Raw genomic sequence first — 25236 nt, forward strand, 5'->3', positions numbered from 1 at the left:
CCCGTTTTCTGGAACGCTATTGGAGAAAGTGCTTCAGTTGGCTGGAGGTCACAGGGCCATGACACCACTTAACAGTGGCCTTCCCGGTGTGCAGGCAGTGCTATCGGGGAGCTCAGAGCACTTCCCAGGAGGGCACACTTTTCGGTGTGCACAAAGGGGTCCCCCCAGCCCCCCACCTGGCTCTCGTCCCCACCTACTTGAGTCCTAGGAGAAACCAAACAGGAATGACCAGCAAGCACCAAAAAGAGCTTTAACCTTTAAAAAAGGGTGCCACCCCAATGTTCAAAGCAGCACCATTCACAGTAGCTAAGACATGGAAGCAACCTAAGTGTCCATCGACAGATGAATGGATAAAGAAGGTGCGGTACATATATACAATGGTATAGTACTCAGCCATAAAAAAGAATGAAATAATGCCATTTGCACCAACATGGATGAACCTAGAGATGCTCATGCTAAGTGAAGTAAGTCAGAAAGAGAAAGACAAATACCACATGATATCACTTACATGCGGAATCTAAAATATGACACAAATGAACTTATTTACGAAACAGAAACAGACACACAGACATAGAGAACAAATGGTTACCAAAGGGGAAAGGGGATGGGGGAGGGATAAATTAGGAGTTTGGGACTAGGAGATACAAACTACTATATATAAAATAGATAAACGACAAGGTCCTACTGTATAGAACAGGGAACTGTATTCAATATCCTGTAATAAACCATGATGGAAAAGAATATGAAAAAGAATATCTATGTATGTATAACTGAATCACTTCGCTGTACACCAGAAACTAACACAACATGGTAAATCAACTATACTTCAATTAAAAAAAAAAGGGTGCCCGCAAGTTATTGAGGGACTCCATAAAATAAGGAAATAGGGGTCTGGGGGCCCAAGAAGCTGACGGTTTCCTCCAGGGTTAATGAACCGCACGTGGCAAGAATGTCAGCCACGCAGAGGCCACGGCTGCAGTCCGCCTCTCACCCATCACGGCAGGAATAGAGCGCGCAGGCCGAGGATGCTCAGACACTTCCCTGCTCAAGGGGTCCTTGAAAGAGGGCAGCGACCTGCCCACCATCACCAACCGGTCTGGTGGGGACAGAAGTAGAAGGTACAGCCCCTCCACTCCCAGCCCCAGGCTCTGCCCAGTCGGCTGGTTACCGCTTGCCAACAAAAGCCAAAGGGACGCATTCCGCCTTCAGGCCAGAAAAGGTCCCACCCATTTGATATCGCAGGGAAGAAGGACAGCTTTCCCCCCGTCGTTTTACTGGAGATTTCTTTATTTCCTCAGGCGCGCTCAGTTTCTTCTTAGAAGACGGGCCAGGAGGAAAACACGAGACAAAACCTAACCTGTGGACATTCTACAAAATACTTGACCAGAATGTCTCAAAACTGTCAGGGTCATGAAAAATGAGGACAGACAGAAACTGTCACAGGCCGGAGGAGACGGAGGAGACAGGACACCCGTCATGTGGTATTGTGGGTGGGATCCTGGAACAGAAAGGGGACCGGGCTGGTAAATCAGGTGAAATCCGATTAAGTCTAGCTTAGTTAAGAGTAACATACTAATGCTGGTGTCTGAGCTGTGACAAATGTGCCCTGGGAATATAAGCTGTGAACAAGAGGGGAGACAGGGAGGAGTACAAGGGGACCCTCTGTAGTATCTCTGCAAATTTTCTGTACCTCTAAAGCTGTTCTAAAACTCTGTGTGTGTGCGTGTATGTGTGTAGTGTGTGTGTGTATGGTGGGGCCTCTCCTTCAAAGCTTCCAGTCTCCTTCAAGAACCTGCCCCATTAATCCACCTCTTTCCTGCCTCTGTTGTCTGTCTTGGCTACTGTTTCACTTTTTTTTTAAATTTAATTTTATTTATTTTTTATACAGCAGGTTCTTATTAGTTATCTATTTTATACATATTAGTATATATATGTCAATCCCAATCTCCCAATTCATCCCACCACCCCGCCACTTTCCCCCCTTGGTGTCCATACGTTTGTTCTCTACATCTATGTCTCTATTTCTGCCCTGCAAACTGGTTCATTTGTACCATTTTTCTAGGCTCCACGTATATGCGTTAATATACGATATTTGTTTTTCTCTTTCTGACTTACTTCTGCCAACACACATGGGCAGGTCTGTCTATCCAAAAAAAACCCAGAAAACAAACCGTCTCCTGCTCCAACTGCTCTGCGCTTTAAACCCCGAGCTTGTAGCTAAACCACCTCCATGTCCTCACTCAGTAAGGAGTCCCCGTGGGGCCCCCTGCCCTTCATGTAGGACAGTGGCCGTTCCTCTGAAAGGCTCAGATGGCTTGGGCTGTCACCAAGTGTTAAGGCTTCTACTCCATCCTCGCACTTTTGGATCTGTGAGCAGTAACAACATTGAACCCTGCCTCCTCCTCCTCTGCTCCTTAGATGGAATCCCTCAAAGTTTCCCAAATAAGTCTCGTAAATCCCGCCTCAGCTGGAGGGAGCCCCTCCTCCTGGAAGGCTGTCCCGGCCACCTAGGCCAGCTGCTTCCCCACCAAGACGTCCTCAGCTTCCTCCCCAGGAAACGCGAGCCCCACTCCGCACTGGTCCTCCCCAGAATCCTCGCTCCCTCCCTTCCTGTTTACACTCTCCTGGAGGGCAGGATGACTTCTGGGTCATTTCAGTAGCTCCCCTGCACCCCATCCATACTTGGGACCAAACAGTCATTAGTAAATCATTATTCAATAAGTGAAGGATGACTTCAATGAAAGAGAAGCTCTGAAGCCCATCAGAATCTCCTCTCCTGGGTCCTCTCACCTTGGACAAGCCTCCTTTCCCACCGGCTTGTCATCCAGACCCATCTTCCAACATCTCCCAACAAGGGTCAGAAACTACAAAGAACAACTACTTGCCCAGAATAAATACTGAGAAAGAGCCATGAGGGTATGTGATGCACGTCACAGTGAGATTTAGGGGCACGCCCACATCAAGTCTTTTGGAAAATGAGGGTTTATATTTATAAAAAGTCCATGCCCTGCTGTGCTCACCGCCCACCGAAGTCCAGTTAGACACTCCAATCCTTTTTTTAAAAAATGCATTCATTTTTTATTTAATAATACTTTATTAAAGATGACTAGATATAATTAAATAAAGTAAACCTTTAACATACATAGCTTTGGATATTTTTATACTTTTAATAGCAATATTCAAGTGGTGATGGGTGTTTAATTCTTTCACTCTAAAATATATGTGACTGGACTCCCCTGGTGGTCCAGTGGCTAACACTCCGTGCTTCCAACGCCCGGGGGCCTGGGTTCGATCCCTGGTAGGGCACTAGGTCCCGCATGCCGCAAGTAAAGATCCCCATGCCGCGACGAAGATCCCACGTGCCGCAACTAAGACCCGACAAAGCCAAATAAATAAATATTAAGAAGAATATATATATGTGACATTTTAGATGTCTGGTGATAGGTGTTGAATTCATCACTCTAGAATATCTGTGAATTTATGATTCTGAAGTTTTTCTGGATGACAGATGTTTGAGAATTGGGTGAAAGTCTCAGAAAAAGTCTGAAAAGCATCGCTATAATTTTCCATACAACCTCTAGAGTTCACACACTCTGAAACCATTCATAAAACCTGGAGTGTATGGATTCCACATTGTGAGTACTTGGATAGACCCTCCAATCCTTGCCGAGCACACAGGTAATCCAGTCACCTGGAGCAGATGCCAGCTGCAGGAGGCGTGAAAGTCCAGCCCCGCCCCAGGCAGGCCCGGCTTCCTGTCCTGTCCTCTTCTCTCCCCTGGCTGAAAGCACAACACGCCCAAGGCACCCACGCAGAGATGGGAATTTCAGTGAGTCACACCAGACCCATAGGGACAGGCCCAGAAATCTTACACTAAAACACACATCTGGGGTTAAAGGAAACGCCTCCAATTCCAACGGGCGAATTGAAAACAAATCCTAAGCAACAAATCCTAAGCGCAGTGTTACTTAGGGGCACCTGGCTTCTCTGGACCCCCTGCCGAGTTTGCAAAGCCGATTCCAGCTGGAGCCCAAGGAGGTGCTTGTGAACCCTGCTGCCCGAAACGCCAGAAGCAAGTGTGCAGAAAGGTGGGAGGTGACACGGAGGAAAAGGGCAATCGACTGACTGCAGAGGTTTCAGAGAGTGTGTGTGTGTGTGTGTGTCTGTGTGCGCGTACGTGTCACCTTGCATCCCATCCCTCAGGTGGAAGGAACCATGTCTCCCCGTGGGGCAAACCCCACTTCAAAGAAAAATCCTCCCAAGGCAAACACATTGGGTGGTCTTGGCTTGGCCCTCTTTCCTCTCGGTTCCCTCTGTCTTCTGTAATATGACCTGATGGGTCACACATTTTTTAAAAGGACAAAACACTCATGGACGCTTTCTCCATCCAGCTGTCTTGGCCCAGGAAGTGCAGGGCAGATCATTCTCCACAAGCAGTTTCCTTTGAGGCTGACCTCAGACTGCAGTGGTCCCGTCTGCCACTTTGGAAGCGGCTAGAGGTGGGCGGTGGTGACAGGAGGGGGTCGGGGGAGAAGGCAGTGCTTTCTTTCCTATGTCCCATTGTCCTTCTGTGAAGCCCTGGCTATTTGGTGACTTTGGTCAAAGGGATGCAGCAGACTTTTTAGTAAGGGACAGGTGGCATGACAGAAAGAACCGTGGGCAAGAAGCGGGGGGCCCTAGCTCTGCCCCCTGTCACTTGCACACCAGTGCCAGCCACGGGGCGATGTGAGAATCACCTGGCAGAGTTCTAAACACGTATCCGCCGCCGCTCCATCCCGGGGCATCCGAGCGCTCCCAGGAGAACGCACATCTCTGCTGAGAAGAGCTGCACGTGTGGACAGGAGCGTGGCCTCTGGGGCTAATTCCGGCGCTGCCACCTAGGAGCTGTGTGACACTAAGCACTCTCCGTAGCTTCTCTGAACCTCAGAGTTCCCATTTGTAAAAAAAGAGTTTGATACTTTCCTGCCTTTGACCCAGGAGGTTGAAGGGGAAGATTAAATGAAGTGATACGTGTAAAATACTCTGACAACCGTGAGTGCTAGAGCCAGCCAGATTCTGTGGGGAATATAATGATGACAACAATAATAATAAACCTTGCGAACGACACGAAGACAGAAGTGGGGAGAGTCACGGCTCTTGGCGGCCTCAGCTGTGTGTCCTCCTCTGATCTGAGAAGGCGGCTGGGTGGGCACAGGCGATTGAGGACAGTGGGGGTCTGTCTTCTGTGGGTCTGTGTGAGCGCGGTGTGCTGGGGGAGATGCCTCCAGAGCTCCACTAGGACCAGCCGGGATGGGGGGAGAGAAGTGGGGCGGGGAGGGTAAGGGACACGGCTGGCCGAGAGTGCAGGCCTCTGTCCTTCCTGGGATCCCAGGCTGCTTCTGTGAGCGAATTCACGCTGCAGGAAGCAGTTACTGAAGGAGCAGATCACAGAGAGGGAGGGGATTTGACCTCTTTACTTCCTTTCTTCGGTAAGATCCATATCAGCCCTGGATTTTTTTGTTAACACACTGGGCTTGGGAGACCTCAGCCTAGCTGCCCCTGGCCGCCCAGAGAGTCACAGAGGCTGAACCCTGAGGATGCAAGCTGCCTCACCACTCACGCCTGATGGACCCCCGGGAGCGCAGATAAGGGCCTCTGTGTTCACACGGCCTTTAGCAACAAGTCGGGCCACCTAGACCTGTGGGCTCCGGCCTCACCCATCTCCATGGCAACCCTGGCTCAGCACAGTGTGCCAAGCCTGATGGGCTGATTCACCGTCAGGAGCCTGGGCCGGGCACTGCTGGCAAGAGCAAACAGGAGCCGGCTCCCCAACGCCTCTCTCACCCTCTCCCGGCACCCTCCTCCCCTGAGCTGGTGTCTCTGGAAGGATGAAACACTTGGGCAGGAGCAGAGGTCTTGGAGTCCTGCCCTCTCCAGGCCCGCCGCACAGGATAACAACAGCTAAAACCAAACTCCATGCTGATCAGAAAAAAACTGCCATGACTTGCTTTCCTTAAGGATCACAAGTAAACTGTTAGGGACTTCCCTGGTGGCGCAGTGGTTAAGACTCCGCGCTCCCAATGCAGGGGGCCGGGGTTCGATCCCTGGTCAGGGAACTAGATCTCCCATGCATGCCACAACTAAGGAGCCCGCCTGCAGCAACTAAGGAGCTGCCTGTCACAACTAAGGAGCCCACGTGCCGCAACTAAGGAGCCGGCAAACCGCAACTAAGAACCCTGCGAGTCACAACTAAGGAGCCGCCTGCTGCAACCAAATAAATAAGTAAATAAAATAAATATTAAAAAAAAAAAAAGTAAACGGTTCGTTCACGGCAGAACTGAAAGATGCCAACCAGGGCATATTACTAACGTTAGTTTTATTAGAGATGAACAGAAAAGCCCCAGAGATCACAGTCCTGAAGAACAACTGTCCCTCACCTTCCCCGTGAGTATGATCATTCTGGGGGCCATCTCGTCCCCTTGGGGCTTCTTCTGAGCTGCACATCTACAGAAGCCTGTGTCCTCAAAGGCCACTGGGAGACTTTTTTCCAGGCCAGCGGTTCTCAACACATGGTCCCCAGACCAGCTGTAGTGGCAGCAGCGTCACCTGGGAACTTGTCAGACGTGCAAACTTGCTGTCCCCGTCCTGGACTTATTTGATTAGAAACCCAAGTGAGGTGAGGCCCAGTGATCTGTGTTTTTTCTTTTTTGGCCGCGCTGCGTGGCATGTGGAATCCTAGTTCCCCGACCAGGGATCAAACCCGAGCCCACTGCAGTGGAAGCACGGAGTCCTAACCACTGGACTGCCAGGGAAGTCCCAGCAATCTATGTTTTAACAAGCACCCCCAGATGATTCTGCTGCCCACTCAGGTTTCAGAACCACCGCTCTAAGGCTTTCATTTAAACACTGAACAATTGGAGGAATGGAAAAGCTCTTTCTGGGGGTTCTGAACCCAGAGAACAGCTTTTGAAACGCCAGTGCCAGAGGGCACGAAGCTACGGAGTGGGGGTGTGAGCCTCCCCTGGGCGCAGGGCTTCTGCTGGCACTGGAAAGCCAGGGAGGGGGACTGGGGCTGAGGACCACCTTGGCTGCTGAATGGTGACAGTTAAGGGGGAGGATACAGGACAGGTAAGCAGGAAGGAAGCAAGAGGTAAGAAAGACAGATACTGGCTAGACAACGCCCTCTTGAACCCACTGAGTGGGGAAGTCACAGTAAATGCTCAGGTCAGAACCTGCATTTGGCTTCTCCACGTGCCTCTAGCCACAGACTCACCTGGTGAAACCTCCTCCCTCAGACGCCAAAATGACTCGGGCAGCCCCTGCAGCAGGGCGCCCTTGGCAAAAACTTCCCCAATTTCTGCAGCCTACGTTCTCCCCAGGACAGGCTGCCGTTGTGTATGGAAGTGGAACTCTTCCTCAAATCACCCCAAATTCTAGGAAAACAACATTAAAAAAAAAAAAAAAAAGAGCACATGCAGAGGCTGACGGTCAATGACCTTGTAGGTTTATCTAGAGTTACTGTTGATTTGACTGTGGCAGGCTTTTCTGTCCATTAGTAACTCCTCCAGAGGCTAGGGAAAGGAAAATAAATAATATAATAATAGTAGCAGTCACTCTTTATGAGCACTCACTCGTGTCCTGCATCACAGGAGGTGATTTAAGTATATTATCTCATTTAATCTGCTCGTCACACTTATTTTATCGGTGAAACAGAGAGGTTAAGCAACTGGCTCAAAAAGACACAGCCAGCAAGAGGCAAGAGCTGACTCTGAACCAGATCCATGTGGCCGGCAGCTCAGAGCCGCACCCTTCCCAACACTGTGCTCCCTCCCTGCCAGCTGGTGAACGGCAAGAATGGGAACCCCCAAGAAAATTTTCTGGTGGGGGGACAAGAGTCTGGTCTGGACACCTTGAATTTGGCAGGATGCTCTGACCTAAACCTTACCCTGCCTGCTGGCTAGACGAGTCCAATTTAGGGCATCAATGCCGGCCAAGGCCAAGGCCAAGGGAGGGAATGACCACGGACTCCTCCTTTGGGTCCGTTCTCTCTCTCCCCTTCCCCTCTCCCTCTGGTGAGCACGGGACAGGTGGTGGCCTCAAGCCCACCCTCAGCGGGTCCCAGGGGAAATGAACCTTTCAGGGCCAGTTCTATCTTCCTTTCTTTGCTTCCCAAGGTGTCCATACAGAAGCAATGGTGACTTTGGCTCTGTTCCCTCTGGGACCTGGCTTCAAGGTGTCAAAAAGTTCTCCGTAAGAGGGATCCAGCCCTTTTGGGAAGTAGGAGGCGAGCGCTGAAGGAGAGGTGCCGAGGCCGCCCCTCTTGGGCAGATTCCACAAGAGGGGCCCCTGCCAAGTGGGCACCCTTATGGGCCACTCCAAGCAAAGTCCCAAACTGGTCCCTCCCTCCCTCACTTTTCCCAAACCAGGGGAATCTCTGAAATGGGCATTTTGTAGACGAAAAGATAAGTTGTCTGTTTCACCTTCTGAAAGAGAGGAAGCCTAGTGGTAAAATTTCCGCTTTGAGCAATGCCCTCAGTGACGCGGCTTCGCAGAGCTGAAGCAATAAGATGGGGACGAATGTGAGTGCTTAGGACAACTTCAACCTCTGAAAAATTCTAAGCAGAGGTAGCTCCTTATGTAATAGTAACTAAACAACAGTTGCAGAAGCTGACGGCTGAGCTCTTGCTATGAGCCAGGTACCATGATAATAACTTGACGTTAAATATCCCATTCTTGCTCCCAAAGACCTTGTATTGTTGTATGCAGGTTGCATGATTACCCTCATTAGGAAAGTGAGGCCTCAGGAGAGTCACCAACTGGCCGCCTCCCCCCAGGAATCTACATTTCCAACAATTCAACCCCTCCTTCCCCCAATAATCCCCCTGGGTCATAACGCCCCCTGCTGCTCTGTGTTGCTCTTTTACACAATGCAGCACCTTGAGGGGGGGAGGTCTCAACAGCAACAAAAACAAAATCCAACCATCCCCCCCCTCTTCTCCCAAGCCAGGACCTCAGGGAGGCAGACTTCTGCTATTTAGTGCCCTAAACACTGAGAAGATTGTGGTACCTACCCCACCGCCTAGATAATTCAACATTAAAAAAAAATAATAATAAAAGTTGTAGGATAAGTCTAAAGAATTAACTTTCCCCAGGTTCCTGAGCACAGGCTCAGCCTGTCTGTGGACCTCTTGGCCTCCCTTTCCGGTGAGGCTAATGCTCCTGGGGGCCTCCTGGGAGGACGCGGGGTGGTGGCTCAATAGCTACAGCCTGTGGGTGTCACCATCTTGCTCTGCTGGCCTCTTTTGGGCAACTGTGTTCAGCTTGCTAACAGGGGAACATTTCCTGGAAGCACATAGTGAGAGATTTCCCAGGGAGAAGAGGAATATTGGGAGACTAGAGTCCTCCTGTTAGGCCCTGCTGCCCCTTCTGAATCTGAGGATGCTGGTGGGACTGCCTTATACTCTTCGAGGTAGTTCCGATCATCCCAGCTTGAGATGACGAAACAGGCTCAGAGAGGTAAAGTAACTTGCCCACGGTCACACAGCAGGTATGCAGCGACTCAGCTGACAGTTCTCTCCCTCTGTCACATGCACAGCATGTGCCAGGCAGGTCAGTTACTTGACTGCCTGTCTCATCCCTGGTGGAAGGGAGGTAGCTTGGTCCCCTCTCTGGGGTGTGGCAGAGGATGAAAGACCTTGTAAGCGTCTTCTCAGCACACCTTTATGGAAATTAGGCAGTGACCTGGTCTGAACAAGTTCTAGACTTGAGAAATCCTCCCTCCTGAGGACTGAGCCAGCATCTTTTAAAAACCAGAGCCCTGGGTGGGACTTCCCTGGTGGTCCAGTGGTTAGGACTCTGCGCTTCCAACGCAGGGGGCTCGGGTTCCATAGCTGGTCAGGGAACTAAGATCCTGCATGTCTCGCAGTGTGGCCAAAAAACAAAAAAAAAAGAAAAAAAGAAAACCAGAGCCCTTATTCTGCCTAAGAGGAGAAAAGTTGTAGCTAATACAAGGTGCCAGTGTTAAGTCGTTTGGGGCTGAGGGATTGGGAGGGAGGCCTCTGCCCAAGGTAACCTCCTTCTAAACAAGAAGTTTCAAGTTTCCACTGCCTGCTGGCCAGACGTGTAGCAGACGTCAGCCAGCCCATAAATCCATTTTCTGCTGAAAGTAGGCATTCTGATCTTAACCAAAATCATCTGATGTGGGGGATTGTTTCGGGGCTGTTTTGCTTTAAATTCCAGAATACCATTGTGTTTTCCATTGTGTATGCCTAACTAAGATGCCTGGTGATCACACACACACACACACACACACACACACACACACACACACACACACACACACTCTCTTGCTGATACACTTTAGCCACACGGACCAGCTAGCTCTCATTCCATCTGTGGAACCTGTTACCACTTGCTCGCGTGGCCCCGAGTGGTGGGAGATGCCCCTTGCCCCATTCCTCTGCCACGATCCCCTCTTCATTTTAGTCTCGATGATTAAACAGCAAGCCCTCCACTGTCTGCTGTGTCCCCCGCCTCACCCGAAGCACTTCACTTGAATCATTTAATTTTCTCAACAGACCCACCAGGTAGGTAATATTAACTGCTGTTTTCGAGATGAGAAGTTTCAGGCACAGAAGTTCAGGAGCTTGTCTTGAGATCACATGGCAAAGAGGTACCTGAGTTACAACCTGGACCCAGAACAGTCTGACTGCAAAGCCCAAATTCTCAATCATTTTGCTAAGCTCAAAGGTCTTGTTGATCCATTCTGTTAATTTCAGGGCCAGAATTTTTCACTTTTATGCTTTCTCCTTCCTGGTCACAGCTTGATTCTATTTCAAAAGTGGCGTCTTCGATCCGTAAAGGCCCCAGGAGAGCCCACATGTAAGAGCAGAGGGCCTATCTTCTCACGACAGGAAGGTACCTGCCATGGCCACCTGGCCTGCAGGTGCCGTCGGAGTCTGGCGTCTCTCTGGGGGAGCCTGATGGACGGAGTCTAGAGAGCGAGCCTGGGACTCCTCTTGCTGGCCGCTGGCTGGAGAGCTCTGGGCACGTTCTTGCTGGCCGGCCAGAACTGAGTGTGGCCACAGCCCTGCTCGGGGAAACAGACGCTCCAGAGTAAGCTGGTACTTTCCCTTCTCGCCCCAGCTTCGCCACCGCTGCAAGCCTGGCAAGTGCAGACACCGCTGCAGCTGCCCATTGGCCACTGTCCTTGGATCCCTATAGGAATGGCCTGAAGGTGGGACCCAGAGCCTTTGCCCGCCCCTTACAGCACCATCCTGCCAGCAGAGGACAAAGGGAATGAGAGGGCATCACTGCAGGCCTGTCTTACAGCCCTGGGCATGGAGGCCCTGAGAGGCATGAGGATCACACCAGCTCCCCATTCTAAGGGTCCCTCCCCAGCTCTGGAAGACAATGTAATTTCTAGTTGAAATGAGTTTTCTGGTCTCTTAAGGGTTATCTGTCTTGGGGAGCCAGGGCTATAATTTGATTGAAGTGGGGAGTGTAAGTAAAGTAGAGTGTGGGACGACTTCCCCAGGCTTGTAGAAAGGAGGCTTTAAAAACTCTGAGCATAGGGAGGGCTTCCCCAGTGGCGCAGTGGTTATGAATCTGCCTGCCAGTGCAGGGGACACAGGTTCGAGCCCTTGTCCAGGAAGATCCCACATGCCGCGGAGCAACTAAGCCCGTGTGCCACAACTACTGAGTCTGAGCTCTAGACCCCATGAGCCACAACTACTGAGCCTGAGTGCCACAACTACTGAAGCCCACGTGCCTAGAGCCCGTGCTCCGCAACAAGAGAAACCACAGCAATGAGAAGCCCACGCACCGCAACGAAGAGTAGCCCCCACGCAGCAATGAAGACCCCATGCAGCCAAAAATAAATAAATACATTTATTTAAAAAAAATTTTTTTTGAGCATAGGGAAAATTCCCTGGTGGTCCAGTGGTTAGGACATCGTGTTTCCACTGCAGGGAGCCCGGGTTTGGTCACTGGTCGGGGAACTAAGATCCCGCAAGCTGCCCAGTGTGGCTAAAAAAACAAAAAAAAGTTTGAGTATAATAGGAACAGGTTGAAATCCATGGCCCTACATCACAAGAAGGCGCTTATAGTGCATCAGGGTGAGCAGGAGGAAGAGTCTTTAAGGGGGATGAGTTTCCTGTCCCTGCAGGACACATTCTGCTGAGGGTGGCTTCCCACACAACAGAGGGGGGCATGGATGTGAGGGGTGCGTGCAAACTGGTACACTGCAATTGTTCATCTAGATGGGAAGAGGTGTTTTTGATTCGGATTTGTAAATAACTTTGTCTTAGTCCATTAAGGCTGCTGTAACAAAGCACTGTGGACAGGGTAGAAGTCCAAGATCAAGGCACCAGCAGATTTGGCATCTGGTTTGGACTCGCTTCCTGGTTCATAGAGGGCTGTCTTCTCACTAGAATCTCACATGGTTGAAGGGAGAAGGGAACTCTGGGGCCTCTTCTTCTTCTTTTTTTTAAAAAATAAATTTATTTATTTTATTTATTTATTTTTGGCTGTGTTGGGTCTTCGTTGCTGTGCGCAGGCTTCCTCTGGTTGCGGTGAGCGGGGGCTACTCTTCGTTGCGGTGCACGGGCTTCTCATTGCAGTGGCTTCCCTTTGTTGCAGAACACGGACTCTAGGCACGCGGGCTTCAGTAGTTGCGACACGCGGGCTTCAGAACTTGCAGCACGTGGGCTCAGTAGTTGTGGCTCGTGGGCTCTAGAGCTCAGGCTCAGTAGTTGTGGCGCATGGGCTTAGTTGCTCCGCGGCATGTGGGATCCTCCCGGACTAGGGCTCGAACCCATGTCCCCTGCATTGGGAGGCGGATTCTTAACCACTGCCGTCACCAGAGAAGTCCTGCCTCTTCTTATAAGGGCACTAATTCCATTCATGAGGGCCCCATCCTCATGACCTAATCACCCCCAACAGCCCTGCCTCCAAATAAAACTGCATTGGACTTTAGGATTTAACATATGAATTCGGAGAGGCGCAAACAGTCTATAGCAAACTATCTTTTAAACTAAACTTCCCAAAGAAGACATACAGATGGCCAACAGGCACATGAAAAGATGCTCAACATCACTAAACATCAGAGAAATGCAAATCAAAACCACAATCAGATATCATGTTATACCTGTCACAATGGCTATTATCCAAAGGACAACAAACAACAAGTGTTGATGATGATGTGGAGAAAGGGAACCTTGTGCAGTCTTGGTGGAAATGTAAATTGGTGCACCCAGTATGGAAAAGAGTGTGGTGGTTTCTCAAAAGATTAAAAATAGAACTACCACATGATCCAGCAATTTCACTTCCGATTACATATCCAAAGAACATGAAAACACTAATTCGAAAAGATACATGCACCCCTATGTTCACTGCAGCACTATTTACAATAGCCAAGACATGGAAAGAACCTAAATGTCCATCCATAGATAAATGTATAAAGAAGACGTGGTACATATATACAATAGAATATTATTCAGCCATAAAAAAGAAAGAAATCACACCATTTGTGACAACATGGATGGACCTGGAGGGTATTATGCTCAATGAAATCTGGAAAACAAAACAAATGAACAAACCAAACCAAACCAAACCCATAGACACAGAGAACAGATTGGTGGTTGCCTGAGGGAAGGAAGGCTCGGCAGGTGGGTGAAATGGGCGAAGGGGATCCAGAGGTACAAATTTTCAGTTATAAAATAAATAAGTCATGGGGGTGTGATGTACAGCAAGGTAACTATAGTCAGTGATATTGTTTTGCAAATTTGAAAGCTGCTCTCATCTCAAGAAAAAAAAATTCTGTAACTTTGTATGGTGACAGATGGTAAGTAGACTTACTCTGGCAATCATTTTGCAACGTGTATGAATGTCAAATCACTACGTTGTACACTGGAAACTAAAGGAATGTTGTATGTCAATCATACTTCAATTAAAACACACACATGCTGTAGAGCAGAAATTAAACACAGCATTGTAAATCAACTATACTTCAATAAAATTAAAACACACACACACACCCCAAACTTCTATTCAATTGAAAAGCAATGAATTCGCAACTATGTATGATTTTGCTGATCTTTCATTTAAAGCTTTAATAAATCAACCTTATCATTTGCTACTGATTCAATCAGTGTAAGTTTAAAGATAAATTAAAACTAAAATGCTATAGAAACGTGTTTTGAATTCACTAAAACGGTCTAATTTACTTTATTATATTTTTAACCCCCAGTCAAGGATTTTCTATGACCCACGTGTGGTGTTGTTTCTGCCCTTGGACACTGACATGCAGCTCAGACTGTGAGGAAAAGGGGCCTCCTCTCAGCAGTTTGGAGGCAGGGGCTCGGTAGAAGTCATGGCCCCCATCTGCCTAGGTCTGAGAGAGGTGAATACTGGGACCTTGAGAGTGTAGCAGGTAGGCTGTGGAGGGTGACTTCCCTGACACAGCCAGGGACACCGTTTCTGCTCCCTTGCACAATGCTTGGCAAGAGGACTGAGCAAAAGGACTGACTGACTTTCTCCACGTCAACAGTCCACACACCTCTCTACGCAGGGATCTTCCCTGGGATCAAACAGATCTGGCCCCTCTCCTCCAAGTCAGCGGGCTTAGCCAGGCTGTACATCACAACTCAGAGGTCTGCGTCTCCAGCGACGCCCGGGAGACGCATCTCCCTTTCCAAAGTCCTCAGGGGCAAGGCCAGAGAAGGCCAGCCGAGCCTTCTAGTTTCCATTTGTGGGAAAGACAGGACCCTGCTCTTTCCCAGCAAAGACAAATCACCCAAGCTCCAGACAAATCGCCCAAGCTCCAGGACTAGGAATACAGAACACTCCTTAAATTAATCTCGAGTCCAAGCCACTCCTTGGGCGAGGATTAAGCTGACAGTCAGAGCAAGGATGGGTGGGGAGGCCAGAGCTCCAGTCAGGGCTGCCCTTGATCCTCGGAGAACTTAGGGGCTCTCTAATGCCCTCCTCAAAGTCCCCCCAGCTCCCCTGCGCAGTCCTGGAGAGCAGTGAGGCAACCCACACCTCATGGCAGAAACGTGGGATTCGGGACAGAGCAGGGGTTGCCTGGAAACCAATATGCGGTGTTTGATATAGGGAGGTTCATGGGTCCCTGGAGAAAAAAGCAAAAAAACGGGGACTGTGTGTTTCTGGAGGCAGGTCCCATTGATTTCATGGGATTCCCCCAAAATGTTCGGACCTGCCAGTCGAGGATGACAGCAAGCAGTACTTAAAAGCTATCCAGGGACGTCCCTGGTGGCGCAGTGGCTGGGAATCCTCCTGCCAATGCAGGGGACATGGGTTCGAACTCTGGTCCGGGAGGATCCCACATGCCGTGGGGCAACCAAGCCCGTGTGCCACAACTACTGAGCCTGTGCTCTAGAGCCTGCGAGCCACAACTACTGAGCCCATGTGCCACAACTACTTAAGCCCGTGTGCCTAGAGCCCGTGCTCCGCAACAGGAGAAGCCACTACAATGAGAAGCCCATGCACCTCAATGAAGAGTAGCCCTGGCTCGCTGCAACTAGAGAAAGCCTGCCAGCAACGAAGACCCAACGCAGCCCAAAATAAGTAAATAAAAAATAAATAAATATATTTTAAAAAAACCAAACAAAAAACTATCCAGAACTAAGTATTTCTTTGGTGGAGGGGAGGAATTACTGGATGGATGTAATTAAAATAAAATTATCTCATCTGGAGACAGGATGCTGCTTTCCACAGCTGCCTGCCATCACTTGACGGAAAATGCAAATGTCCCTGGACCAGCATTACTTTTTCCACGGAATGAAACAGGCAAGTGATCTGCAGTCAGACTTTAAAAACATAAATTAAAAAAATATATATTGTTTAGATTAGCGCTTTTGGTCTCCTTAATTCCCTCAGTTGCAAATGATTACCTCTGCGTGAACCTGGGTTCGACAGGCTCTTCCCCAGATTTTCAAAGCCCCAAACCATGAAGTCATTGCTCTTCTGTAAGTAAGAGGGAAAGACGGTTTCTGCAAGTCTTTGGTTAAAAAGACCTGAGGCGGCTCCAAATAAAGTTCCCCTGACCCCGCCCCCGGGGGGAGGCAGGAACATGGCACAAAAAACATGCAGCTTCCTGAAACTTTTTCTTCACGCTCCTCTCCCCAGACTCTCCAGAACATGCAGCCACCAAGGAGGCAACAGGACCACAGAAGCCACGGTAACCCGTGACGTCGGGTCCCTCACCCTCACAGCCAGACACACCCAAGAAAGACGGTCAAGGCTTGTGCTCTTTGGCAGAAAAGGTGCTTTTGTTAAGTCCCAGGCGTATTATTAAGTCCCAAACTGTGCAACCAATCCCCAAAACCGTGCCTCCTTGTAAAATGGAATCGAACAGGAAAACAGACAAATCGAACACGGACACACAGCTCTGTGTGTTAAGAGTGAAGATTTGCATCTGACACAAAAGGAAGATGTGAGAACGGTGATGTGTGAGGTCTGAAGCCGCAGAAGACTCGTTTAGCAGAGTAAGTGCTCGGGTGAGGACGGCCCTCGAAAGGGCTTCTTATCAAAGCAGTTCCAAACTCAGGTCTGAACCGGCAGCTGCTTCCTTTGAGCACAAGAGGGTAAGGTCTGGAATGGTGCCAGGTGAGTGTGCGTGTGCGTGCGCGCGTGTAGAGGAATTCTCCCCATCCCCCAAATCACGAGTCCAATCTGTTGTTGACAACCATCGCGGGGCAAAGTGGGGGGAAAGCCTCAGGAGTCCGGGCAGGGAGAAGTCTTATTTTCCTGAGCAGATGCAGACACCTGGCCTCCCCAAACCTGCCAGCCTCTGCGCAAACACAGCCGGCTCTCGCAGGGCTCGGGCTGTCTGGGTGCCAAAGGTGGAAGCCATTTCACGCAAGAGCCCCAGCTGCTTGCTCAGTCCAGCACTGAAGGCAAACGGCTTCTGGGTGAAGCAGCAGGTTGGGTGGGAGGGGCTTCTGCCAGTGCCACCCCGCTCGCCCATCCCCCGCCCGGACCCCGCATGCATCCCGGATTTCTCCGCACGCAGTTTTAGTTTCAGAAGTGGGGCTGCCCCACAGTCAGACGGGCGGCCACACATGAAATGGAGTCAGGGTCCTGATGTGGGAATCGCAGAGGTGTGTGGAGGAACGAGGCTGGCAGTGATGCAGGACGAGAAGGGGGGACGTGCGTGGACGTGGGGTGTGCACCTGGCTACCTCTCTCTGGTTTCAACTTCCACACTTCCTCAGGCCATTGCTCCCACCCTCCCCACCTCCTCAACCCCCTTTCCACACCGGGATACGGTTGGAAGTTTACTCCTCATCCAGGGCTAGGCTCCTGGGCTAAGTGCATCACGCGCATGCGCTCATGTAACCCACAGCAACCCCAGGGGGTAGGCACCAGCTCCACCCGGTGACGCGCAAATCCAACCCAGAGCCACTCTGACCACTGGGCAGCACTGCCACAAAAGGCTGAGGGCGACCAAAACAGAGAACCCCCCCAGGCAGAGAGACCCCACGCAGGGGGAGTGGAGGGAACTTGGGGTTAATGGGAAAGAGAGGCACGACTCAGGCCCCAGACGTCAAGAGGCCTCTGAATGAAATGAAGCCATGCTCTGAGTCAAGCCTGGGTACCCACTGCACACTTCCATTTCCTGACTCCTATTTTGGGTTGTGTGGGAATGTCCTTTGCTGTAGGCCCTGGGGGTGGGGCTGGTTTCGTAGACTGAGCTACTGAAGGGACCTTTTTGGACCATTTGCTCCAACCCACTGGTTTTACAGATGAGGAAACTGAGGTCTGGAATTCAAAAGTGACCTGCTCAAAGTGAACTGGGGGCAGAGCTGGACTAACACCCAGGTGCCTGAACTCTGGTCCAGGCCTCTGTGCCTGTTTCCGTGAAGCCTGCCTTGGGCCTGCGAGACACCATTTCTCGGGAGAGAGAAATTCCCTGCTATTCCCATCAGTGAGGGAGGAGACGGGTGAGAGGCAGGGAACAAAGGGGTGAGGGGTGGGGTAGAATGTGAAGGCCTTGCTCCTGGCCTGGACCAGCCCCGGTTCCCCACTGTACAGCTGAGGCTGCCCCTTTGGCATCGTACAATGTTTCCCCATGGAAATTTTTTGGAGGGTGGGTAGGCAAAGAGGTCTGAAGGAAACCCAGAAACAACTGAAAGAGAGCTGGGAAGTTAGGATCCTGGGGGCACTGGAAGAACAGCCTGACTGCTGGCTTAGCTGCAGGCACCAGAGGCCCTACTTGGGGAGGGCAGGCAGTGCAGGCTCTGCTGTCACTGAGGGTCCCACAGGGATGAGAGTGGGGGCCAGGGAAGAGGTACCCTGCTCCCCTCTCCCGCCCCAATCATCCCACTGCTGCTGAGGTGGGCTTCTCCTCTCTGGATCTCTGCTGGACCACCCCTCAGCATCCTCTGTCCATGAGGTCCTGGTGGCCCCTAGCCTCCCAACTCCTGCTCTTCAAGGCCCACATCAGGTCCCAAACACCAAGTTTATACATTCCTGGTCTCAAGGGAGAAAGGGAAGTGATGACGTCATAACAATCCAAGCAAGCAGTTCCCTCAGGTCATAGCTTCTCTTAAAAGTTATTTTTTGAGAGCTTGTTGCCACCCTCCTTTCATTCCCACTCAGCTGGGTACAGCAGTAGGTGGTGATGGAAAGCGTGCTGAACTTGGAGCCAACCAGACCTGCCTTCAAACTTACCTCTGATGCTATCCTGCCACATGACCCTGGCTGAGTCGTGGAACCTCTCTGGGGACTAGTTTCCTGGTCATCAGTAAAATGGGGATAATGCTACCTGCTCTGGCTGTACAATGAGATTTGGAAAAGGACTTTGCAGTAACACACTGCACAAGGGGATCATGGTGTTCCTTTATTCCAGCACCTCCTAGGAGGGAGATGAGGGCTTCATCTCTACAGGGACCTGAATACAGGATGACTGAACAGTAAATGATTCAGAGACATGAAGCTACTGCTGACCCCCATACACCACCCGTTACCAGGTCCCCTTGTTGGTTTTGTGATGGAGACGGAAGAGGACAGGACTTAAGGGACCTAGGGGTTGGGGTATTGGCTGGGTTCCCGTGACGCTGGGCAGGTCAGCCCCTCTCTGGTTCCCGCTTCCTCGCTGTGAAGAAGAGGCTGGACTGAATGACCTCAAAAGTCATTTCTAATTCTATACCCAGCCGTTCCCAGAATGAGTCATTTCTGTTTCAGATGACACAGCCCATCAGCAGCACCTAGCCCAGGCAGGGGCAGGTCTGGATACAGTGAGGTGGCAGGCTGGAGTCAGTGAGAGGCTGAGCAGATACCTGAGTGGCCTGAGAGCCTCTTGCCAGGCTTCTGCAGGTGCCAATGGGGCGGGGGGTGTGGAGGCGCCCTGGGAGTCCGTGGGTCCCCACGCCCCAAACCCTCACACAGCCTAGGCAGATAGCTGAGGAGTAACCAAGAGACTGGCAGGGGAGAGACAGCGCTAGGGAGGAGGGAGAGGAAAACTCCTTAAAGGACAAGGGCGGGGTGGGGCGGGGCTAGTCAGCCTTCGACGTTCTTTCCTAGAGCCAGAGTTGGGGAGAGGGGAGAGCCAAGGCTGGCAGCTAGCTGGCTGGCAGGGACACCCGGGAGGAGGGGGTGCCCACCACAGGAGGGTCTCTCTAGAGCAGACCATGGGCTGGGCAGGGCACACCTATGCACTGTCCTCACTAGAGCAGGTGTTGGGTGTGATGAGTCTTGCAAGGGCAGGTCAATCTCATACCCCGTCAGCTCCAGAGAGAGGATTAAATCTCAGGAGATTTTCCGTGGGGTTCATGGGGAAGCAGCTCCAAGGAAATAAGCACATTTTTGTTACAAGCCTCTGGTGGGTCGCCCCTGCTTCTACAGCCATCTCTATCGAGAGTGGCACAGGGCCCGCCTTTCCAAATGCTTTCCTGACTGCAAAGGGGCAAATACTGTCCACCTGTGAGCAGGGGATGTGGCCCGGGAACCCGGACACCAAGGTCCCCTATTCCTTGCTCCTTTCTTTGGGTGGCCCCTAATCCCACAAGGAGAGGTGCCGAGGGGCCGCTCCCCTTCCCTGCTGCCGGCCTTCGCCTTCCCATTTGCAGACAGGCTGAGAGTGGCCGGCAGCGGGAGTCCTGGAGCTCTCTGGCCTGCGTCCTCCCCAGGTGACAGTCCACTCCCTGTGGCCCCGCCCGGCTGCTGGGTGGGCTGGCGGGGAAGGGGGTGAGGCCGGCACCTGATCTCTCCCGGAAATGGAGAAACACAGGACTCATCCTACTGAGGGCGCCGATAGGCATCTGCCCCACCCCTCCCCAACTCTCCCGGAGTTCTCGCCAGCTCAGATACTTATCGCTCTTCGGGGAAAAAAAATCAAGACAAGCTAGTCTTTCAGGTAGTTTCGAGGGAGCTCGGACTTTCTCACGCCGGCTTAGAATCAGTCTGAGAGCATGGGGGCCTGAAGGTTCCTCCTCGGGGGTGGAGGAGGGATCCCGACGCTCATTCAAGGACTGGGCCCGGGACGCTGACCCCCGCGACCGGCGCGCCCCTTGCTCTCCGGCGTAAAGGTGCCAACAGACCTTCACTGAGCTCCTCCGGCGCCACCTTAGTCCCTTGGCGGGTCCGCATCCTCCCCTCCCCGCGGCCTCGGCCACTCGGGGGGACCCCACCCGGGTCACGAGCTGCACTGCCCGCCACAGTCCCCCTCGGGCAGGGCCTTGAGTCCCCAGCAGAGGGGGTGCTCCGTTTCTCCCTCCTGCACTCGGAGGGGATCGGGGTGGGAGCAAACACACACCCCCCCACCCCCGGCTCACTAGGGCCCCGAGCCCCCTGCCCGCCCCGCTTCGGACCAGCCCCGGACCAACGCGCCCTCCCAGCCAGTCTCGGCCCCCGCCGAGGAGCCAGCTGGCGGCCGCAGTGCCCTCTCCTCCGGCCAGGAGTCTTCCCCTGCGCAGGCGATGCCGGTGACCGGCAACCGCAACCGTGGACCGGGTGCCCGGGGCGGACAGGTGGCCCCGGATAGGAGCGCGCGGCAGTTGCGCTCACTCACCCAGAAGATGAAGTTAAATCCGAACAGCAGATATTTGATGCACTTGGTGCCTCCTTTGACCGGCATGGTGCGCGCTAGACTGGCCTGGGCCGGACTGGTGTGGGACGGGGGCGCTTGAGGCCGGGACGGGCGGGACCAGGCTTCGGACCGAGGTGCTGGCGGCTGCGGGTTGGCCTCAGGGCTGCACTTTTAAAAAGTGCCACTCCTCGGGCGCGCGCTGCCGCGGTGCGCATGTGCCGGGCCCCGCCCCCGCCCCGCCGGCCCCCGCCGGCCCCCGCCCGCCCCCGCCCCCGCCCCCGCCCCACCTGCCCCGCCCCGCCCCGCCCCGGTCCGGTCCGGTGGCCGCGGCCCCTCCCGCTTCTGGCTCAGCCCTTCCCACCGAGTCGGTCGGCCTTGACTTCCCGCCATGCTCCCCGTTTCCTCCCAACAGTCCTGGGGTCTTTCCAGTCCGTCATCTTCGGCTGCTTTCGTCCCAGAGTAAGTGGAGGCCTCGCCCTTCCGGTTGTCGCCTGGTTTCCGCCCTTCCCGAGCCCTCTACTTTGGGAGACCTTCCCCGGTGGTCGGGGCCGAGGTCCCTTAACCCAAGGCCGGCTGCCCGCAGAATGAGGGCTCTTCTTGCTTTGGCCTCGATTTAAAGGGAAGCTGCCTGGCCTTATGTCTCCCTGAGGCGGCTCCTTGCAAACCTTCACTCGTGAAGCACGCTGTTACTGGGCACATCATGCGGAGCAGCAGGAATTAGAAGCTCGCCGTCCAGGTGGGAAGGCCGGTCGGAGGCTTATGGGAGTAATTCTCAGTTACCATCACTGAATAGTAATATGTCTGAGGGCCGGGCAGTCCGGGAGTGCTTCCTGAACTTGAGGTTCAGATGGCCCAGAGGAGAAGACAAAGGCTGTAGCTTGGCTTCTGTTCTTGCCTCTACCCCCCATCACCCGCCCTCTTGCCCTTTGACTCTCTGCCCACTGCTACCTCTTTGATGCTCCAGTGCCAGAGTTCTTAGTTTCTCCTCCGCTCAAAAATGTCCCGCAAATGATAAATGTTGGCGAGGATGTGGAGAACAGGGAACCCTCCTACACTGTTGGGGGGAATGTAAATTGGTGCAGCCACTATGGAAAGCAGTATGGAGGTTCCTTAAAAAAATTAAAAAGAGAACTACCCAGCAATTCTACTCCTGGGTATTTATCCAAAGAAAATGAAAGCACTACTTGAAAATATATTTGCACCCCTGTGTTCATTGCAACATTATTTACAGTAGCCAAGATATGGAAACAGCATAAGTGTCCATCAATAGATGAAGGGATAAAGAAGATGTATATATACACAATGGAATATTACTCAGCCGTAAAAAGAATGAAATCTTGCCACTTGCAGCAACATGGATGGACCTAGAGGGTATTATGTGGAGTGAAATAAATCAGAGGGAGAAAACCAGATACTGTATGATTTCACTTACATGTGGAATCTAAAAAACAAATATAACTAAACAGAAACAGTCACAGACACAGAGAACAAACAGGTGGTTGCCACAGGGAAGGCGGGTAGGGGTAGGAGAGAATTAGGTGAGGGAGATTAAGAGGTACAAACTTTCACTTACAGAATAAATGAGTCATGGGAATGAAATGTACAGAGTGGGGAATATAGTCCATAATTATGTAATATCTTCATACGGTGACAGATGGTAACTAGACTTGTGATGATTTTGAAATGTATAGAAATATCGAATCACTGTGTTATGTATCATGAACTAACACAGTGTTGTAGTCAATTATAGTTCAAAAAGAAGCAAACAAACTCAGAAAAAGAGATCAGATTTGTGGTTACCAGAGGTGGGGAGGGGAGGGGAAGGGGAACTGGATGAAGGTAGTCAAAAGGGACAAACTTCCCGTTATAAGGTAAATAAATACTAGGGATGTAATGTACAATACAATACGTATAATTAACACTGCTGCAAGTTATAAAGGAAAATTGTTAAGAGAATAAATCCTGAGCTGTCATCACAAGGAGAAAATATAAGTATTTTTCTATTTCTTTAATGTATGCGTATGAGATGTGGATATTCACTAAACCCACTGTGGTAATCATTTCATGATGTATGTGAGTCAAATCACTATGTCGTACACCTTAAATTTACACAGTGCTGTAGGTCAATTATATCTCAGTACAGCTGGAAGAAAAAAATACTTTCTGCAGCTCCCCACATTCAGGAAGTTAAAATTCCTCATCTTGCATCTGTAGGGGACACTCTGCCCTCCCCAGCACCCCAGGCCTGCACGTGGCATGTGGTGTGTGCCCTCTGGCTGGCCTGCCTTCCCATCTTCACTTGTAGAAATTCTGTGGCCCCTTAAACGTTCCTTTCCTGTTTCTCACCAGAGGATGAGGAGATTCGCCCTACTTTTGAAATCCCAAAACCGTTTCGTATTTTTTTCAAAATGAAGTTTCCTTTGGTGGTGTTTTTTTAAATTACAAAAACGAAACCTCAATTACCGAAACATCAGAAAATACCAATGAGCAAAAAAAAAAAAAAAAAAAAAAAAGTAACAAAATAACACTCACGAGAAACAGCCAGCGTTACCACTTTGAAGTACATATTTTGCTCTGTTTATGATCGTTGTTAGATCTGTCTCATTGATTCATTCATTCGAAAACACCTTTCAGTATCCTGTTACGAGGGTATATCCTTAGGGCAGGAGGGGGATGACCGTATTACAGGAGGTCAAGGAGAGAGGCTTAAAGGCCAGGGGGGCTTAAAGGAGGGGCCTTTGACCCAAATTGGGAAGCATGCTGCAGAACCCCAGGAAAAGTGGTTGCAATCATGGGAGAATCAGGCAAAGCTGGGGCTGGGGCTGTCTGGGGTCTGGGCTGGAGCTCACAGTTGGGGGAGGCGTGTGGGGAGGTGAAGGTGGGGATGTAACTAGAGGTGCCTCATGGTCTTGGACTTTGCACTCGGGGGTGAGGGGTCACTGAAGGGTTTATAAGCAGGGAACCTGCGCTTTAGGTAGCTGGGTGGCTGGTGGCGGGGTGCTTTTGGGGGCTGAGGGGAGGAGGAGGCAGGAGGTTCCTTGAGGACAAGGACCATTGTCTCTATCTCCAGGCCTTGGCTCAGAGCTTTGGGGGGTTAGACTGAAAGGTGAGGTGTATCAGGGTACCTGCAATTGGGGAGGGGGGCAGCAGGAGACGAAGGTGAGCTGGGGACTCATGGAGGTACGGTAGGAGGCTGTCGAGTAGTTCAGGTGAGAGACCAAGGGGTGGGGCAACGGGGTGGAGGCTGGAGAGAGGGGGGCAAACCAGGAGAGGGGGTAGCGAGGGTAAGATCAGAGTCAGGCCAGCTGGAGCCGAGGAGGATTTCATTCATTTCTTCTTCCAGAGTTTCTGGAGGGCCTGCTCTGTGTCCTATACATACCCGATGCTAAGACGACATGCCTTCTATCTCACCTGGAAGAATCTCAAAAAAAAAAAAAAAAAAAAAAAAAAAGAATCTCAGTGCAGGCCAGACCAGTATAAGCCCCTGGGGTCTTTGCTTGTGGTGTAACCGAGCAGGACCCTGTGGGGCCTTCCTGGGACAGGCCTCCCCCATATCCTCTGCTTTAGCTCATCTCTTAAGTACCTACTAATGGTATTTGATGAACATTTCCTGAGTTGTTTTACATATGCTAAACCCCCCACCAAAGGGAAGACTACTTGATGACCTGAATACATAGCCCCAGGCCTCCTGGAGCCCAAGGACTGATCATGTTAACCCCTGTGACCCCGCCATCAGCCAGTCAGAGAATTGTGCACAAGCGGATCACATACCCTGCGACCCTTGTCCCTTGCCTGGCTTTTAAAAAAGCTTTGCTGAAACCCTTCGAAATCCTTCCGGGAGCTTGGGGGTTTTTTAGGGCATGAGCCACCCGTCTCCTTGTATGGCCCTGCCCTGATAAACCTTTCTCTGCTCCAAACTCCCACGTTTTGGTATGTTTGGCCTCACTGTGCGTCAGGCAAATGAACTCGTGCTAACAGGGGGGAGATGTGGCCTAGGAAGTAGCAGGGGCTGGGGTGAGTACCCAGGTCTGCCTGAGCCGGGAGAGGCTTCCAGCGAGGGGGACACCGCCGCTGACTTTGGAAGGCGGGCCAGCAGACCGAGGCTGGGGAGGGGACTCCAGGCAGAGGGAAGCATGTGGAAAGGCGCAGGCACAGAACCACAGGCAGCTGCTGGGGAAACCACCATAGTGGGTGAGACAGGGAAGG

The 25236-nt window shown here is 51.5% G+C and overlaps 1 protein-coding gene and 1 long non-coding RNA gene across 2 annotated transcripts in view; one reads left to right on the forward strand and one right to left on the reverse strand.

The window, feature by feature from the left end:
• The window catches only part of CD9 (CD9 molecule), a 35607-nt gene extending 14384 nt beyond the window's left edge, over positions 1 to 21223 (reverse strand). The window contains exon 1 of the mRNA XM_057557183.1: positions 21013 to 21223. Coding sequence (XP_057413166.1) covers positions 21013 to 21078 — 66 coding nt within the window. The 5' untranslated portion in view covers positions 21079 to 21223. The remainder of the gene's footprint in view (positions 1 to 21012) is intronic.
• Positions 21224 to 21353: 130 nt separating this feature from the next.
• Positions 21354 to 25236, forward strand: part of LOC130709244 (uncharacterized) — a 37533-nt gene continuing 33650 nt past the window's right edge. The window contains exon 1 of the long non-coding RNA XR_009009753.1: positions 21354 to 21489. This is a non-coding gene — a long non-coding RNA (uncharacterized LOC130709244). The remainder of the gene's footprint in view (positions 21490 to 25236) is intronic.

Source organism: Balaenoptera acutorostrata, chromosome 11 (assembly GCF_949987535.1).
Source record: "Balaenoptera acutorostrata chromosome 11, mBalAcu1.1, whole genome shotgun sequence".
NCBI lineage: Eukaryota > Metazoa > Chordata > Mammalia > Artiodactyla > Balaenopteridae > Balaenoptera > Balaenoptera acutorostrata.